At 31.7% G+C, this 18,517-nt stretch overlaps 1 protein-coding gene and 1 long non-coding RNA gene across 3 annotated transcripts; both read left to right on the top strand.

The window, feature by feature from the left end:
* Positions 1–245: 245 nt before the first annotated feature.
* On the top strand, positions 246–17,036 carry LOC132732228 (uncharacterized). Of its 2 annotated transcripts, none has more exons than XM_060718621.1 (19): positions 246–496; positions 3,087–3,169; positions 3,602–3,705; positions 4,372–4,400; positions 6,411–6,915; positions 7,413–7,480; positions 7,803–7,886; positions 8,340–8,462; positions 8,831–8,956; positions 9,163–9,240; positions 9,678–9,799; positions 10,278–10,364; positions 10,891–10,989; positions 11,297–11,386; positions 12,737–12,938; positions 13,189–13,335; positions 13,501–13,583; positions 14,317–14,405; positions 15,467–17,036. In XM_060718621.1, the coding sequence occupies exons 2-19, from the start codon at positions 3,167–3,169 to the stop codon at positions 15,552–15,554; spliced, it is 2,127 nt and encodes a 708-aa protein (XP_060574604.1). In that variant the 5' UTR covers positions 246–496; positions 3,087–3,166; the 3' UTR covers positions 15,555–17,036. The 2 variants fall into 2 exon arrangements, with proteins under 2 accessions (XP_060574604.1, XP_060574603.1); XM_060718620.1 differs by having other exon boundaries at positions 250–496; positions 7,413–7,483.
* Positions 17,037–17,040: 4 nt separating this feature from the next.
* Positions 17,041–18,193, top strand: LOC132732229 (uncharacterized). The gene is made up of 2 exons (XR_009625995.1): positions 17,041–17,355; positions 17,708–18,193. It is a non-coding gene; the product is annotated as an uncharacterized LOC132732229 (long non-coding RNA).
* The last annotated feature ends 324 nt before the right edge of the window (positions 18,194–18,517 follow it).

Below are 18,517 nucleotides of genomic sequence, written 5' to 3'. Positions count from 1 at the left end.
TTTCAGAAAATCTTGCTATTTGATAGCTAAAGTGCAAAAAGTATAATAGAGATTTTTTATACATATTTTACGTTGATAACACAGTCAATAGGGTTTTTTTTCCAATGTATATTTATCAAGAGATTGTTTTTGATAAACTACATACTTCAATCTAATGCGCACTATATATTTATTTATAGAACGTCGGTAGGTACACGTAACAATGTGCAATTTCATAATTTCAATTGTAATATTCTCGTACTTTGGATTTAATAACAGTAACTGTTTAACAATCAATTGAAATACTATTTTTTCTTTCTTTCTTCATTGTAAACAAGGAAGTTTAATTATGAAAAAATATCACAAATAAAATACGTGTACTATATATTTATATTTAGCTAGGGAAACCATAAATCGTCCTAAATATAGACGATATGGAAAGATTACACAATAAGATCTTATTCATAATTCTTTTTACACGTAAAATGTTGTGAACTATTAGGATAGAAAGAAACAAGTAAGATTAAGCTGTATTTAACCATTGTCTGAAACTAAAAATAAATTTGTTTACTGTTAAATTATGTAGAAACATTAGTAACATATTAGCATTTGTTTGGACACGCAAATGATTCGAAATAAGAATAATTACAATTTAAAATTATTGTTTATTCAGTTCTTTTACATCTTTTTTATCATGTTGTCCTCCACATAGATAGAGAATGATTAATCAAGTACCGTCTTAATTGTTAAAACTGTAACTCTTAAAATACCTTTTTAAAACCGAAAGTACACATTGAAAATTGATACTTTAAACATATAGTTTATTTTAAATTAAATAGGTTAAACACAAATCGTTTAAGTTCTTCAGTGCTTATTTTGTCTAAAATTTAGTCATCTAGTGAGTCATATTCATAAAAGAAAGTAGCTTATAGTTATTATTCATTTATATATGTATAAAATAAAATTTTGCAGCGAAAAGATGAGGTCTCAACATTATGCTAAAAAACTTAGTGTATTTATTTGGTTCATAAGAATAATACTTATGCATTGTAATAATATTGTGTGATTTTTAATATGAAACAGTTTAAGAGGACTATAGCACTAGTGCAGGTTATTTAAGGGAAAATTCTCAATACAAATTTACACTAGTAAGTAAAGTCACAGAGCTATATTTAATATAAGTCTCTGGTAAAGTACCACAAAATTACAGTCGACTTTGATCTTTTAAGGTCAGAATAAAATTAATTTATTTCTTTATCCAGGATAAAGATAAATATATTAAGATGTAAAAAATATGTAAATATATAAAAAATTAACATTGATAGGTTATCATCAATTTAAAGAATAATTTCACCTATTTCATCTTTATAAGTGTTAAGAGAGAAGAATATTGTGTTGGAATAACAACAAACAAAGCAAATGAAAAGCATTTCTAAATAAATGCTTACTAGTAATTCAAACAAGTATCTGACAAATTTGATGAAATAGAAAGACGCTGGATTAAGAAAAGATTTTGTTATCTTTCAATGGTTTTAACCCACATCCCATATAAAATAGGTTTCTTCTGGCACTGACAAAGAACACCTTTTTTCAGACGGTAGGTTCTTCGGTATGGTTAGGTATCTATTTCTCGAAAATGGAAATGCTATATCTGATTGATACGAGGGTTGTCCAAAAAGTTCGTGCACTGCAGTTATTGTCGTCAAAGATATTAATAAAAACAAATGAATTATATATCACTTGAAGGGGAAATCTGTCTCAAATAAGAAAACAAAAGAAAAAGCCAAGTAATGGGCGTGTCATGTAAAAGAATGGTCATTAAGTTACCTTAGTAACGTAATACCGGCGCGCGACAAAAAATTGGGAAAGTTCATTACTGTTATTGTATTAATTGTTTGTTGCTTGTAAAGTGGCATTTGCTTTTTATGTTATAATTTGTTTTACTGTCAATAGAGGAATGATTGATGCAAAGTATTTTATAGTTTTTATTGTTCTTATGGAATGTACATGTAACATATTCCACCAGTACACGAATATATTGGACAACCCTTGTCACATGCGCCGGCTTTACGGACGGACGTCTGCCTGACCGATTGTCATCGTCTACCGACTCTCGCCCTTCTACAGAGCGTTTGTGCCATTTAAAAACCAGCCTTCGTGACACTGAACTTGTCCCGCTTGGGTATAGGTTGGTGTTGTACCAATATTTGCACAAAATGTAATGATCGTCCGTATTTTCAGCCGTTTAGAGACTGACATTTTCACGTAATTACAGTATTGACGACCTCACACAAATGTGTGTTAACGACCGTTACAATAGGGCAAATGTCGTAATATTTTATAGTGACGTTAGGAATATGTACACACACTTTTCCCTGAGATTTAACTTTTATATGTAGTGTTAAAAGAATACCGTGATGCCTCAAATTAATGAACTAACCCATTTTTTTTTGTCGTGCGCCGGTATTACGTTACCAAGGTTACTGTATGACGATTCGTTTTCGCCACATGCTGATTACATGTTTTGTTCTTTTGTTTTCTTATTTCAGACAGATCTCCCGTTTAAGTGATATATAATTCATGTTTTTCTATCAATAACTCTCACGACAATAACTGCAGTGCACGAATTTTTTGGACAGCCCTCGTATACTTATTGGATTGGCGTATTTTTGTCTTTTAAATATGGTTTTATTACAATGAATAATTAGTTAAGTGACATCTTTACAACCCATGCTGTACACATGCGACCGAGAATATCTGATGTTGTTAAGTGATATCATTAAGTATATTAGTTCTTCATTCATAGGTACTCATAGGTACGCCTCTGAGTTAGCACAGACCTGAATATATATAAAATCCCCTTTTAAAATTAATTAGCTCCAAACAATACAAATTGTGTTTTCGTTTAAGTTGTTATCTATATAAAATATCAAAGCTGGAAGAGAAATGTTCGCAAATTTCTGATAAAGGAGAAGATGTTTTGCCGAAACTCAATGGTATCACAATAAGAATTGTAATAAAATTATACAGTTTTCATAGTTTGTTTTCTTAAAAATTTAACAATAACATAATCGTAGAGATTAAAATGCATGTCTTATAATTTGCAGATGTATACTTTGTTGAATAAGCAATGATCCTGATGAAAGTTTGAATTAAACGGCCGAACAATTCCAGAAAACATATAAAAATGGTGAGTTCAACTTCAGTCAAAGTAAAGAAACAAACTTTATTGTTAGAACTATGTAATTGAAGGCAGACCAAAATATTACCATTTCCTCATAACTCATTCAACCTTAAGCCAAAAACACGCTTTTAAAGCTTTTTGATCATTTGCTTGTAAATAGATGTTTTGTATTTGTAGCCATAACAGAATTGAATTAAGGTGCATTAATAAATTGAACAATGTTCACTTTTGTTTAATTGCTTAGCTATTAGTTTACCTACTATATATAGGTCGACATTGCATTTATGTTTGACAAATTATATGTCAGACAAATGTGGTATTCTCAATATTTTTTATGAGAGGAGACGAAACTGAAATACCGGTAGTATGCAAACATGATCTTGGAGTTCCCCTGAGGAGGTCCCCATATTTTATTTTGTTTTGCATATGTATATTCAGGAGGATGAGCTTCTTAAAGCTGCACAGGAAATCCAGATATCCCAGAGGTTTATGCTGAAGAGATTAAACGAAATATATCATACGTCAGATGGACAATGCAGTTGGTGAGCAGGATAATGTTTCCAAAATTTACTATAATTTTATATCTTTACCAAAAAGCTAAATCTAGCCTATTGTCACCTTTTCATAATTTTATTCATCGGTCCCAAAGAATCTCCCTATTTGCCCATTTTTTGATAGCCTAAGACTGGATTTTTGATGACCTTATATGTCATGGTACACATAGCAAGTTTAAGAAGGATAAGCAACGTATACAAACATATATTTTACTTCTTTAGAGTATAAATCGCCCTTACAAGTATCGTATGTTTTCATTAGTTTTAAATCATCATAGTCATATAAATCTTTACTTTGCGGAATATTTAAACAATGTTTGTTTTGGCTAGCTGCCTTTATCATTTACCACTTGCAAATGATTTGAGATATAAATTTACAGTGTTTGTAGACAAAACATATTAGGAATGTTTGTTGTATTTAATATATTCATTTCACGAATATGAGTAAAATGTTCATTTATTTCTTTACTCTGATTTAGAATTGGAATAAGTAATAAATTAACAAATTGTAAACCTGCAAGTAAATTGTAATAGAAAACTTAACATGTGTATATTACACAATTATCGACTTATATTTTGTCATAAACTGTAATCATGATACCCTTATGATTACAAATTAAGCGTCGCATTCATTTCTGCATGTCATTATTTCAGCGCAAGGTCACAAGAACATTACAGAAGAGGTATTTTATTATACAAAATTTCTTAATAAAAATCACCGATGATATATTAAAGATAAATGTTTAAATGATAACTTACATATTATTTTACTTCTAGATAATGATATCAACAGGTTTTTCTTCCGTATTGCTGTCATGACAATTTAACGGAATATAAGCATAACATTGTTTATTTGACCATTTCTTCAAAACAGATAAAAATAGAAACTTGTATCAATACAGTATGATGATTCTTTTACGCGTTGGATATACTCAACTTTTGCTAGGCACCATAAGTTAATTTTTATATTATTAAGTATAAAACAGATTCCTTTCCAATTTTTGAATATTCAGATTCGGCAATGTTAAGAGATAGTCCACTGACATGAATCCGTGTTGACTAATCCGTTACAACTCGTCTAGTTAGCATGGAAAGCATGCACCCCAATATTTTCAAGTTTTTAATGGGGTGTGCAATCACATGTCTTTTGTTATACGGCGACATTATCGGCCTATTGTCATTCAGTGACTTACATTTCTTACATCTGTCACTTTGATATAGCGAATGCTAACATTAGGCGGCATTTAGGAGAAGCAGAGTAATCGGTGGCTGTAGGGATGGTGCTGCAGGGGTCACCTTCCGCCAGGTTGGTGCGGCGCTTGGTGTACACCGCACTGTCATCACCAGAGCCTAGGAGAGATACCGGCTCCATTGTACACTCGCCAGGAGGCATACTGGAGGTCGGCAAAGGGTCACAACACCAGCTCAGGATCGGTATTTGGTTGTTCAGGGACTTCGTGCAAGGTTTTCGACAGCAACTTCTCTTCGAAATGACCTTGCCTATGCTGCGGAGGTCCATGTTTCCACGCAGACGGTACGTAGAAGGCTGCATAAAGGTAATTTGAGGTCGAGAAGACCTTGCATACGTATCCCCTTCACGCGTCGACATCGCCAGGCTCATTTGGAATCAACCATAGAGCTTACACGGTAGACTATGAAACACTGGAGACACGTTCTGTTCACTGAGGAGTCCAGGTTCTACTTAGACCTCACCGATAGGCATGCTAGGGTTTGGAGAAGACGAGATGAACGGTTTCAGGCTACAAATATTGCTGAGCATGACCTCTACGGTGGTGGATCAGTTTTGGTGTGGGGAGGCATCAGCTTGGATGGCCTAACCGACCTGGTTGAGCTAAATAGAGGCACATTGACAGATCAGCAATACATAGACGGCATCTTAGACAACCAGGTTAGGTTGTATGATTGGGAAGTCGGCGATCAGCTCATTCTAATGGAAATAATGCTTGCCCCATAATAACCAGCGTGGTCTAGTACTACCTAGAGAGGGAGTCTATTGAGCGCATGGACTTGCCGTTCGCTCACCTGACACAAATCCAATAGAACAGATGTGGAATGAGCTGCAGGTTAGAATTTCAGCTCGTCAGCAGCAACCCAGAATCATCCAGGAGCCACGTTGGTCCAAGCATTGACAGCCATAACCGTTAGAACGATCAGAAACCTAATAGGGAGTATGAGAAGCCTCTGTGATAGTCACGGGTCATACACACGGTATTAAGTCTAAAAATGAGAACAAAAATCCAATCTAACAAATTTGGAAAACACGCTGCATGTTCTTAAAACTTCAAAGAGGGGTGTCATTCTCTTCTTTAGCACAAAATCAGTGTAAAACTCATTACGAGGGGAGGGTTAAATTCGGCCTTCAGCTGAATTGATAAAACAGTTGATCAACATTAAAAACCTTTCACACGGCGTTAATAAAATTATGCCATCAAAGATATGGTGCTTGGCAAAGGCTGAGTAGTATAGTTCAGCTTTTCACGTTTCAGTCTGAAAGAGTATTTTAATCAGTTACAAATTTATTTTAAACTGGTGAGAACATATATTTCATAAAATCAATTTAATGGTGAATTTCATACACATTTTAGTTGAAAATATGTTCATATAAGTCTATATAATCACTATGATACCTGAGTGACATACATTACTTTCAAACAATTTATCTATATTTCAAGAAATCGACGAATTAGAATCCAAGGTAAAAGAACTAGAAAGTGTCATAAATGAAAAAGATACTCTTCAGAAAGAAGAAGAAAAAGAACATCAAGAGTTAAAAGAACGAGTTGAGTTGCTTGAAACATTTGTGATGACACTTCAAACGGACGATTCTAAGATACACTCTGCAACTTTGAAACAGAAAAGAGATGAGATAGAAAATGGACATGCTGTTTCTGAGAAAGTCTTCCGAAATGCTAATCTTCAGGATACATATCAGACTAAAAGCAGTGAGAATGTAAGTCAAGTATATCGTACACATAGCATTGAATATTCCAAAGCCTCAACAGAAAAGAGTACTTCAGACGATGTTTTCACCAAGAAAACAGTACCTCAGGAAAAACTGTCACCCTTGTTAGCTAAATCTAAAGAAAACACCGTTGCACAAGAACCAGTTGTAAAGAAAGACAATTTCGTTTCAGAAAGCAGGAAGAAGCAAACTGCACTAACTAAAGGATCTTCAAGGTATTAGTTTATAAAGGAGTTTTGAGGGGCGTTAAAATTGCTATATGTCTTAATTCTCCTACACCTTTTTGTTTCAGTAAATAAATTTGATCTGTTTGTATCACAACCTTGCTAGGCAAATCCTTTATGTACTATCCGTCTATATGTCTTACCTTGTAAACCAAAACCTTTCACACATTATTTTTATTTTTTAAGCTAAATTGTTCATACTGTTCATACTTGAGTATAGTAACATTTTGTGAAAGTCTATAGTTTGACATATGGAAATTTAACTTTATGTAAAAATGATATTGAATTTTAAACAAAATTGTCATGATACAAGATTTTTTTCTCAAATTCAAATAGAAATGCCCCGATCTAACATATAATGTTACAATTATATACATGTGTATTGTACTGATGTATTTGTGGTTCACAATACCATCTTTTTGAACTTATTTCTAAGCGTAACTGCCTGATAAATTTGAGAGTTACAAAACTATTTGTTTATATTTAAGATTACTTAAACCACCAGTAAAGGAACCCGAAGGTGCAAGCCGAGATGCCGCCTTTACAATGGAGTCCAGTAGTTAGTGGTTTTGGTTTTATTTCTGTAATACGTCAAGTTTTATTTCATGATTGTTACATTTATTTTTTGCTATGTTTTAATATTTTAGTGATCACTTATTCTTCGATAAAAATTCTACATGATATTTGTTATTTTAAACGGTGAATGTCGTGGTCACTTTCTTATATTATGACGATATTAGTGTATACGTTTGAAATCAGTAAAGCATTATTGTTTCCAAAAGCTTTCAAAAAATCTGTAAAATAGACTTATATCAATTCTTAACAATATTTGCCAACAAAGATGATTTGGTTGTGTACATTACAATTTCTTTTACAAGTTAAAATGGTTGAGCAGACAGAAAGAAAGACACATGGCAATGAAGGTTATTGGAGATACCTAGCAAGAATTGAAATCGAAGATGGTATTTTATCCATATGTTCACATTGACATTTCTGTTATATTTAAAACATATATCATTTATTCAACTTATTCCCAAATGGTAGTTAACATGTCATAATTCAACTTATTCCAAAATGATAACGTGTGTATGTGCTAGTTCAAAAGCTTTGTTTATTTTATGAAACCTCAAAATGATACAAATGCATGCAATTGCTCAAATGGAGGTTAACTAAAACGTAGTATAAACAGATACTCATTTCTCTATATAATAATTAAAGTTATTTTTCGTATAGGATGCTAATAGAAGATAGGTTAAGTTAAGAGTTTATTTGCACGACAAGGTCACTAACTGCTGTTAAATCTTATATACAGTGTAGCTTTTACTGATCAACATTTAAAATTTTGATTCATTGACTACATTCTAGAATAGAAAATCCCTGTTTACAATTATTAACAAAATCATTTAATATTTTAGGGCAGAGAACACTTAGAGATTTACAGGGTGTTCATACTACTATTATTCTTGATATCTCAGCAAGTATGGCGGAAGAAAATGCATGGACGCATGCATCAAGATTTGTTCTAGATTATCTTAACGGTAATGCTTTTCAGTTTTAGACTTCTTAAAATATTCTAGTATATACTCTAAGAATACCAATGTGTATAAAGTCAGTGATACTTAATTTGTAGAATAGTAAAGAAGTCGTGAACAACACGATTCTTATTTTATGATTTAAAACTGAATAAAAAACTATTTCGTTAAGGAAACCCATCAACTTTCTATCAGCTGCGTAACGCTTTAAAGTGTGAATTTCTCTTATTTGATTTAATATTTAACCATGTAGTCATTTATTAGCAAACATCTTAACCTTATTACATGTATTAGTCCTTCAGAATTTGATTATACCTTATCGGCAAAATAACATTGACCATTTCAAATTTATTTAAATTTGACTGAAATTGTAGGCCTTGAGGAAATCTCCACGCGGTATGGACTTTCCAATGAACATGTGGCCCTGGTGACGTTTGGACACGATACACGAGTGCAACAGCGGTTAACGAATAAATACAAGTTGATTCGACAGCTTGTTGGTAAGATAAAAATCACGTTTTACTTTAGATAAAGGAAATAATGTAAATATAAATTGTCTAACCAAATTTAAATGTATTGAAAATATAATGAAATGAAAATCAGAAAATTGTTGGTTGCTTTAGAAAGTATAAATTGTCAGCTCATTATCAACGCTATTTGCGTGTTTAACACGTGATCACATAATTACATTATTTTTTTATTTTAGAAAATCAGCGGCTCGGAGGACCAAGTCCACTGTATGGAGGACTGGCATTGGCAATAGCAGCAGCAGGATCATCAATTCGTGATATTTTCTTTTGCTTATATTGCTTATATCAGTTTCATATATTACTAATCTGAGTTTGATAAGAAAGAAGTGCAAGCCTTAAAACTGCATGCCTCCAGATGATCCAAACTATTTCAATAAAAAATAAACATGACAAAAAATGTACGAAGGTTTAAAAAAAGTAAAAAAAATCCAAGATGTGTTATGCGTACAAAGATGTATTTATGACTGATTTTGCAGTGTTCATCAACATATTTCTACTGCTTCATTAACGCATATTTTTGCATACTTTTTAAAGCTATTTTCATAAAAAACATGAATTATGAGGCATGCTGCTTTAAATAATTTATTTAGAGACATGTCAAAAACAGTTGTTTTCTTCTATTTATAAAATATTGCCATATTGATTTGATTTTTTTTACATTTAAATAATGTGGACTTTAAATGTATTTCAGACCATATAGAGAAAGTTAATCAAGTGGCAGTATTTCATAAAGTAATAATAGTGACGGACGGTTTTATTACTGAAGTAGGCCAGTATGAAGGACCGGATAAAGCAGTCGAAGATTTAAACGAAGTAAGCCTTCTAAAATGACTACATATCAAAAGCTAGATGTGAAATGGTCGCATGTGTGTCTTAATAAATTAAGACATTACGTAGACTACGACAATAAAAATATTTAAATTCATAGGAGAGGTCAAGAATCAAATGTCTTAATTGAACCTGTCTACGACCTGAACGGGACAGTGAGAATTCATATGAATCTCCATGACGACAATAACATTTCATGACATGGAAACAAGTTACATTAAAATGAAAATAGGTTTCAGAAGCGCAATATAGACCGACAATGGTCATCACTATAGCATCAAATTGCGTCAAGTTTGGTTTATTTCTTAAACAAATTCATGATACTGGTGATGTTTCAAATGGTTGACCATTACATCTAATATGTCTATGTATTAAACTTACAAGACTAGTAACAATGTAATTACATATGACTTATGAGTGGGTACGTTTTGTTTTCACTTTTTTATTTTCCTTTTCTTTTCAGACTAAAGCAAAGTTAATACAGATCATGGAGGAATTCAAGGGCAGTCAACCTGACATGTATTATGTCCAAGTAGGGAAAGGAAGCGAAGTATGATTATAACGTTCTAATCAACCATTCCTTATTGTCAAGATAGTACAACAATATTTACTTTATTATAGGTTAAGGTTAATCTAAATAGAAACCTAAACAATTTAAATAGTTAGAAAAATAGTTTATAAAGTGCTATTCAATAAACTTTTGTTTTCTAACCAACGCTCCACTAAAACAGGCTAAATAATTCTATTACACCCTCAGGAACAGACAAAAAATCAACAAGCATATGAGTTTAAGCGTTTTTCATTTGATGAATGTTGTATAAAAACGAAAGTATATTATGCAATAGTTTTGCTGATGGTTGTTTTGAGTACATCATCATCAGTCATCGAAACATTTTGTCAGCAAGATATCTTCTCATCAATACTTAACAAGTTTACTGAAATACGAGCCAAAATATATATTCTAATAGCTAAGTGAAAAAATTCATGACGGTAGTTTAATTTATTCCTCTTACAGAATAGTATTATTATTATCGAAAGAGCTAATCATTCTAATATAAAACAATTTTATATCAAAGGAAACACGACAGTTTAGCGAATTAATGATGGCTATAGTAGATGGCAAAAAACTTGATTACAAATCTGGACGACAGTTTTCAAGGCGTACTTATTTAACAGTAAGTATCTAAGTGCTCTGCGCACAGATATTTATTCATACACAAGATCATGGATTATATTTATGCATTCAGCAATATAAATGAATACGTTTTTGTATCATTAAGATAGTTTTATAAATAAAACAGCCATTTAATATAAAGACTACAGTTTTAATACTTTTTACAGAAAATAAATGTTTCTACATGGATAGTGCATGTTCAGTCTGTTATTACATGTTGATTTGAACTTTAGTCAGATTGGTACATGTTCATTGTAGAACGTGCCCTTTAAAACTCATGGTCATGCTTCATTTTATTTTTACACCAGTCGAAAATATCAGATCCGTTTGGACTTGATCCGTTGTCACTGTTCGGAGGTGGTCGCCAATCATTTGAAGATTGTTCCCAGGAAGACAAGGTAATTAAATGTTTTAATTGTCAATTTTGTGTTGACTGAAATGTTTTATAACTGAAACAATTGACTGTCCATTTCATTTATAATTAATATATTTTTATAATTTTTATAAATATTTTACAAAATTTTACAATCGTAACTTTGATTTAATTTCAAAATTCAATAGTGATCTGAAAACTCTTCTGCGACAAGGGATTAGCCAGCCAGCTTTTTACGGGGATGTTGTTTACAAACTTCGTAAGATCTTGGGTCATTGTAATTTTTCTCGCATGCTTAGTGTTCAACCCATTTATAGTTGGACGCTACGCTTTCCTCTTTTGTTCCTCTCGTTCATTGAACGCCGCCTTTCATTGATGATCTTGTTTATTATATTTTATTCCCTTCATTTTTATACTATTTTGTTTATTAAGAACCATTTTTAAATCTGAAAACAAAGTGATCCCGCGGAAGCATTAATCACAACAAAATTACAAGAGAATTGCAGACTCGGTTTGATTGAGTCTGTACATGAGGGATAATGAATACGCGCAACATCCCTCACGCCCCCTAGCACCGGCTTGAGCGGTACTCAATTCTCAACACTAAATAGTACTGGCATCAATGATCCCGAAGGACCAGAAAATATAACAACACTGAAGTGAAGTACTGGGCAACTTTTTACAGCTGCCACACAGCACTTGACACCTGCTGTTGTGAAGTATAAAAATCTGGAAACAAAGTGATCCCTCGAAAGCATTAATCACAACAAAATTACAAGAGAAATACAGACTCGGTTTGATTGAGTCTGTACATGAGGGATAATCAATACGTGCAACATCCCTCAGATCCCCTAGCTGACAAAACCCGTAGATAGTCGGTGTAATTGCGACATCTGTATTTAACGAAAGTGTATTCTTATTGGTCTGGCTTTGTATGCTGATATCCGTATAGCTCAATTTTTGAGAGCATTCGAGTTTGTAATCCAGGTGTCACTGATTCTATGCTCGCTAGGGCAAGGGTAAAATGGTCCCGGACATTGTGTTTTATGAACTCTCATTGCTGATTTAGAAAAGGCAACATACCATGACCTTATGTTAATGTTTTAAAGAGTAAAAAAATATATGTTGCATTAGAGCGGTTCAAACCGTAAAAATATGCTAGTTTACGTGCCACATAGGTTTCATGTTGTTTACTTTGCCCGTGTGCCCTGTCCCGTTTGGTGTCCTGCTGGGCGCCCTGCCTGTGGTCCTGTGTTTGGGGATATGTCCCTTTCTTGTTGATCTCGGTTTTCAGACGGTAATTCTACTCGCTTTGACTTCTAAAGAAAAAACTGCATCTCTAAATGTACATTTACATTTTCTTTATTGCCAATAGCTTATGATTGAGGAAATTAAAAGTGATGCGCGAAAATCTTTGTTCACCGGAATGCTAGCAAAGCAGTCGAGAAATACATACAAGGAGTTATCAGGTAGTAATTTACCACCATTGGGAAGCCGTGTAAGGCGAGGACCAGACTGGCATTGGGACATGCAAGATAGCAACGGTCCTGGCACAGTAGTTGGACATGGTGATGATGGTAATATGATATTGTTTTGAACTTATGATAATGATTCATGAAATCATGTTATAAATCATAATATCAAACTAGTTATCGCAAGAATGAGATTAATGTTGATTAATGTATTTATTTTATTTTCCAATTTTCATAAACTTCAAGGTAGAATATACAAAACATGCCCGCCAGCACACACACACAATTCAAGAGGCAAACACTATATTAAATAAATGAAATACAACACATAACATAATTTTTATTTTGTATGAAGGAGTGCATGTATGGGTTGAATGGGACGAAGATGGTCGAGTCAATGTTTACGGGTATGGGGCAACTGGTTATGATGTTCTCATTGTTGATGAACCCCGAAAACTGAAGATTGGGCAAGAAATCGCAGTTGGTTGTGTTGTTAGACCAGGTACATTTTTGCCACAAGCACTGTTTTTAAACATATATAAAAACTTAGCATTCAGTCAGTTTTGTTACAGTTATACAAGATTTAGAATGAACTCGTTATTATTTCTCAATATCTCTTGAAAACAATGATACAATTTTGTAAAATTGTTTTATGATATTTTATTAGGTAAAGATTGGACAAAATCTGCAGGAAACGCTCAAAACTGGCAAAGAGGGGTCGTTATCAAAGTTACAGAGCCCAAAGCTACAGTAGGTTTATATTTGCTGTATTGGTTTGACAGAAAATAATTTACTTACTTTGCAATGGATTATTGAGATAGACAAAGCTTGATAATTCATATTACATTTACAATTTTGTCATGTTGATAAAGTTGTACCACTAATCAAAGTGCTAATAATAAAATTGAATTTCTTATTATAATAAAAAGTTATTTTAAATCTAAATTAAAGTGAATAAAAAGTTCATCGAAAATTTTAACCGTTCAAGTCACTTACTTTCATAATTGTTCTTATTCATTTGATGGACTGTTCATTTAATTAGGTATTCAATCACTTTTCTAAAGTTTCAGTATGTTATTTTTAGAAAAATCGTTTCATGTAATTGTAAACTCAAAAGGATTAAGATGGACTATTGTATTTGCCGACGTTAAAATACATTAACAATTTGGAAACCCCTCGATACCTTAATTCTATCGGTCCGCTCTCTATATTTAAATAAGTAAAACGGACGATTCGTTTCCCGATCTTCTATTTTTAGAAACGCACGTCACTGACGCGCTATAAATAGCTCTTGGGACGCTGTTTTGAAGAACGCTGAACAGTGATGCGAAACATTTTCCAAAATAAAATTACTGAAATTCATAGTTTGAAACAACACAGAATTGTTTTTCCAACAGAAAATAAAAGCTGAAGGCCGCTTTAAATTAGATAATCTTTTGTTTTTGTTGAACTACGATTACTATTTATTATTATAATGAACTAGGTCCGCTGGGAGGATAAAGAAAGAGGGGATTACACTTACAGTGGAACTGGAAAATGTGAAATAGAAGTTTGTTCTGGATTTCGAGCTTTGTATGTATTAACATATTCTATCTTAATTCTATAAATAATATTGCCAACAAAAACAATGACAGCATAATGAAAAATACAACTGAATTAAAGATATATGTTTCGTCTTTCGTAATATTTGCAAAATTGTGTTCAAAGATTCAAAATTAAATTAGGTTAGGATACCGGTACCCGTAATGGGCACTGAAAGGTACTGTAAAATTGACAACGTGGGACAGTTAAATGCCTTAAAAGACACCTCTATGCAAAATTTAAACAAAATTTACCTTACGCTTTATGAGTAATGGATAATTTTCTGATCTAAAACTTTGCTATTAGAATATGGGCTCTTTTTCAGAAATGAGCAAACTCTAAATAATTCTTAATATCATCCTTATGAAAAAAAATTTCACATTATTTTTAAAAAAAAACAACAAAAAGCAACCGTCAGTTAACAATCCACATAAGCAAAATAATTGTTTCTATTTAAAATATATGAAATATGTATGAAAATGTTACACTACCCCACCCACTTTTATGTGTTTGACATTTTTTTTCAACTTACAGAACCTTATTTACAAAAATCCCTAAACATTTGAATAGGTAATGCACGAGGGGTGTACCACCTTAAGATTTAAATGTCATCTATACATTTGTATATAAAAACGTTAAAAATCTATATAAAACAATGAACAATAACAAATGTAGACCTATGCACGTGAAACAGATATTGCTTTTTATCCTTTATCATTTCAGAAGGATATATTAAATATTTAATAAAACAATGTACAATAATCAATGTAAAACCGATGTAAGGTGCATCAAATATTGCAGTTTCGATCTTTTATTATTTCAGATGGATAATTGTCAGGATTTATTGTAAATTAACTACACACATTGTAGATGGCTTTGATCTAGAAGTTTCCCTTTTGAGCATGAATTGTTTAGTTTAAACATGTTAATGATAAACTAATTGTACTATGATTAGATTGAGCAAGTATTTAAATTTAGTAATTTAGTAATAAAGTTTATAAAGTTAATAAAGTTTTTAACACATATCAAATACTAATGCTTCATATTTTCAGTGGCTCAGAAGGACATACTCTTGGATCAGATTTTACAGAAAGGCAACCAGACAAAAAGAAAAAGAACAAAAATAAAAATGTCAACTGATATCAATAAAAACGTATTGTGTTGGTGCCATACCATTTGTTGACATGATATGATCTACGGACAAAAATTATTAGAATAAAATTTACCTAGGAGAAACGTGTGAAATTAAGTGATCAATTCCTTAAATATGAAGAAGAAGAAGAAATGAAATTACTCTTTCACTTACAGCATTAGCAAATATATACGAAAAAGCTGTAGCTTTCCGTATACCATTTTAATGACATATCCATTGTATAAGTGAAAAAAACATACATTTTTGTAAATAATGTCAGAATATTTTGATGCATATTCAGAAATTTATTGGATTAAAATTCTTAGAAATCAAAGGCAACTTATCGGCACGACAATTGGTGATCGTCGGAATCTGTCAATTGCAACTTTCATACTTTCATTACAACTTTCTCATTATCGATACATGATTGTTGAAAAGTACTCGCTTATTATACACCATTTTTTGCAATAATTCGTTACCATGATAGACTTTTGTTAATCATCGACTAGTGACTATTACTGAAATGTCAAATTTCTGTATATGAAATATAATTGTAATAATGTGATACGTTTTATAACAAGTACAAGTGAGGATTGTTTCTTCAATAATATGTTTGTATACATTTTAAACACAAATTTTAGACAAAATACATTTGTATTATAAAAAATAATAATAATAAATAATAAGAATAATAATAAAAAATCAAAACAAAAATAAAAAAAATCATAAAATCACAGGGTTCATCTTATTGTTATGGTACACATGTATTCATTACTAAGACTTTGATATCTTTATCGATCATTTTTATATGTTCATATTTTGATTTATGTTCATTTTTTTTATGTCGAAAGAGCAGAAATGAGAAATATACATTTTGTTGCTATAGGCAAATGTCAGCAAGTTCATCAGACATGTAAATTGTAATATGCATCAAGTCATCAGCATTATCTTTGTTTGCACACATTCCAGTCAAATTCTTTTTCAATGCCGTCCGTTATCATTATTATATATCTCCTTCCAATGATTTTTTATGTGTGTATATAAAAGTTTATAGAATTACATATTTTTCTAAACATTTTAAATTCAACTATTTTTAAAGTGTATAAAACTATATATCTGATGAAATATTTTATAGCAATTGGAATAAAAAACACAAAAAAACAACAACAAAAAAACAAAACATAACAGTAGAATTATGTTGTTTTCATAACTTTGTAACATAAAAATTCTATATATTAATGCAACATACATATATATTGTACATAAACAGAGTATTTATATATGGCTTATTGAAAATAATTGACAATGAAAATTTTTAGTGTATGAAAAATTGACACCTATGGATCGATTTTATCTGTTTAATGTACATAGCTTATTACTATTATTGAAAATAATTGCAAGAGTATAAATAATTGAGATTTTGCTAAATTAAATGTATTACAATGTACTCAAATCATGCAAATTGAAATATAATAAAAATGAAATCATGATTAATTACTTGCGTTCCCTTTGATTTGCTCCATACATACTGTTGAAACGTAACGAGAGCGAATCTCTAACATTAGCAACACGACGTTGCATCGCTTCAATAAGTTTGATATTATACATACAGGGCACGTACGCAATAATAGTATTTCTATATTTACAATTAGATTAATTTCACGATGAATCTTCCGCATTCTTTCACCTCGGATAGTTTGCGTCAGTAAAACGGTTGTCAAATATCAATCATTTCGTTAAAAAGAATATTTGGAGTATCGCAATCATAGACGGCTTGGAATAGTGTTGACCGCGACTCTATCTAACTGAGTTAGTATCCTATCTTAATATTTCACATGAAATTTTATATGCGTTTGTTTAGTATTATATTTAGATGTTATCTATGTATTAAATTGTGCCTCCCTATGAAGCAGTGCTAATGTGGACTGACCAGGGAACATATGGAGGGTTGATTTAAACGTCCTCGAATGAATATACATATTAATTTTTGGAATGTAGAGAAATAGAATCGAATGAATTTAATAGTCTAAGAAACCGAAACACGTATTGACGGTGGTGGTGTCGATAGTTTTCACTTCTGGCCACGACAGGAAGTCGCATTGAATTTACCATAGTATATTTCAGTCCCGTATCTTTTTATACTTTTTCTTCTTTTTTTCAGTTGTTAAACAAGTTATAATAGATACAGTTTCCAGCCTTACAAGACTCAAATATTCATCTAGTCAGAATAACTAGTTACATAATTGACCATGGCAATTGGAATATCTTAGGAGTTACCGTCTTTTAAACCTAAAGAACAAAGAAACTACAGTCTGCTCCAAATATCTGATGCATCAGTTCTGATACCCAAATGACATTATATCTCCATTTATTTGAATAATGAGGTCACCATTTGATTCTTACGCAGAAGACAACAGTGGAGAATTTGCGAAGAACGTCATCATGGCGATAGGGTTCTTTCTGAGTATTGCGGTAGCTTGGTGGATTGTTATAAACTATAGTGATCCGGAATAAAACTGACTAGGTAGTTGAATGTTAAGTTTTTTTCTTCTTAAGTTAAGACCAACATAAATATATAAATATATTTTTGAAATGATATTGCTATGCATAATTATGAAATAAACTAAATTTATCAATAAACTACTAATTTTGTAGCCCCTTGTGGCTGAGGGTTTGCCTTTAATGCAACTACCGTTTATCCCTGCGTGATCGTACTAAATGGGTTTGAATAACTGTAGTCTTAACATCTTTTATGCGCCGTAAAACTAACAAAAAAGCATACTAATTTACTATTTATTATTTTACTTAATCATATACGTGCACGTAAATAATGAATATATATTATAAATAAATGACATGAAATACGTTAAGTTAGATAATTTAAATTGCTAATATACATGTTACAACTTCAAATTACTTTTAAATGAAGTCCAATAAAGATAATATATTTTCAGAACAAATGCGCAAGTTA

Source organism: Ruditapes philippinarum, unplaced genomic scaffold (genome assembly GCF_026571515.1).
Source record: "Ruditapes philippinarum isolate M1 unplaced genomic scaffold, ASM2657151v2 ctg3959_1_1_1_1, whole genome shotgun sequence".
NCBI lineage: Eukaryota > Metazoa > Mollusca > Bivalvia > Venerida > Veneridae > Ruditapes > Ruditapes philippinarum.
This window is presented reverse-complemented; position numbering and strand designations above follow the sequence as displayed.

Bases quoted from the DNA above. Each gene is read 5' to 3' on its own strand.
- LOC132732228 (XM_060718620.1), top strand. The intron at 7,887-8,339 runs GTATTTTATCCA...TTAATATTTTAG, and splicing joins AAGAATTGAAATCGAAGATG to GGCAGAGAACACTTAGAGAT. The intron at 11,387-12,736 runs GTAATTAAATGT...TATTGCCAATAG, and splicing joins ATTGTTCCCAGGAAGACAAG to CTTATGATTGAGGAAATTAA.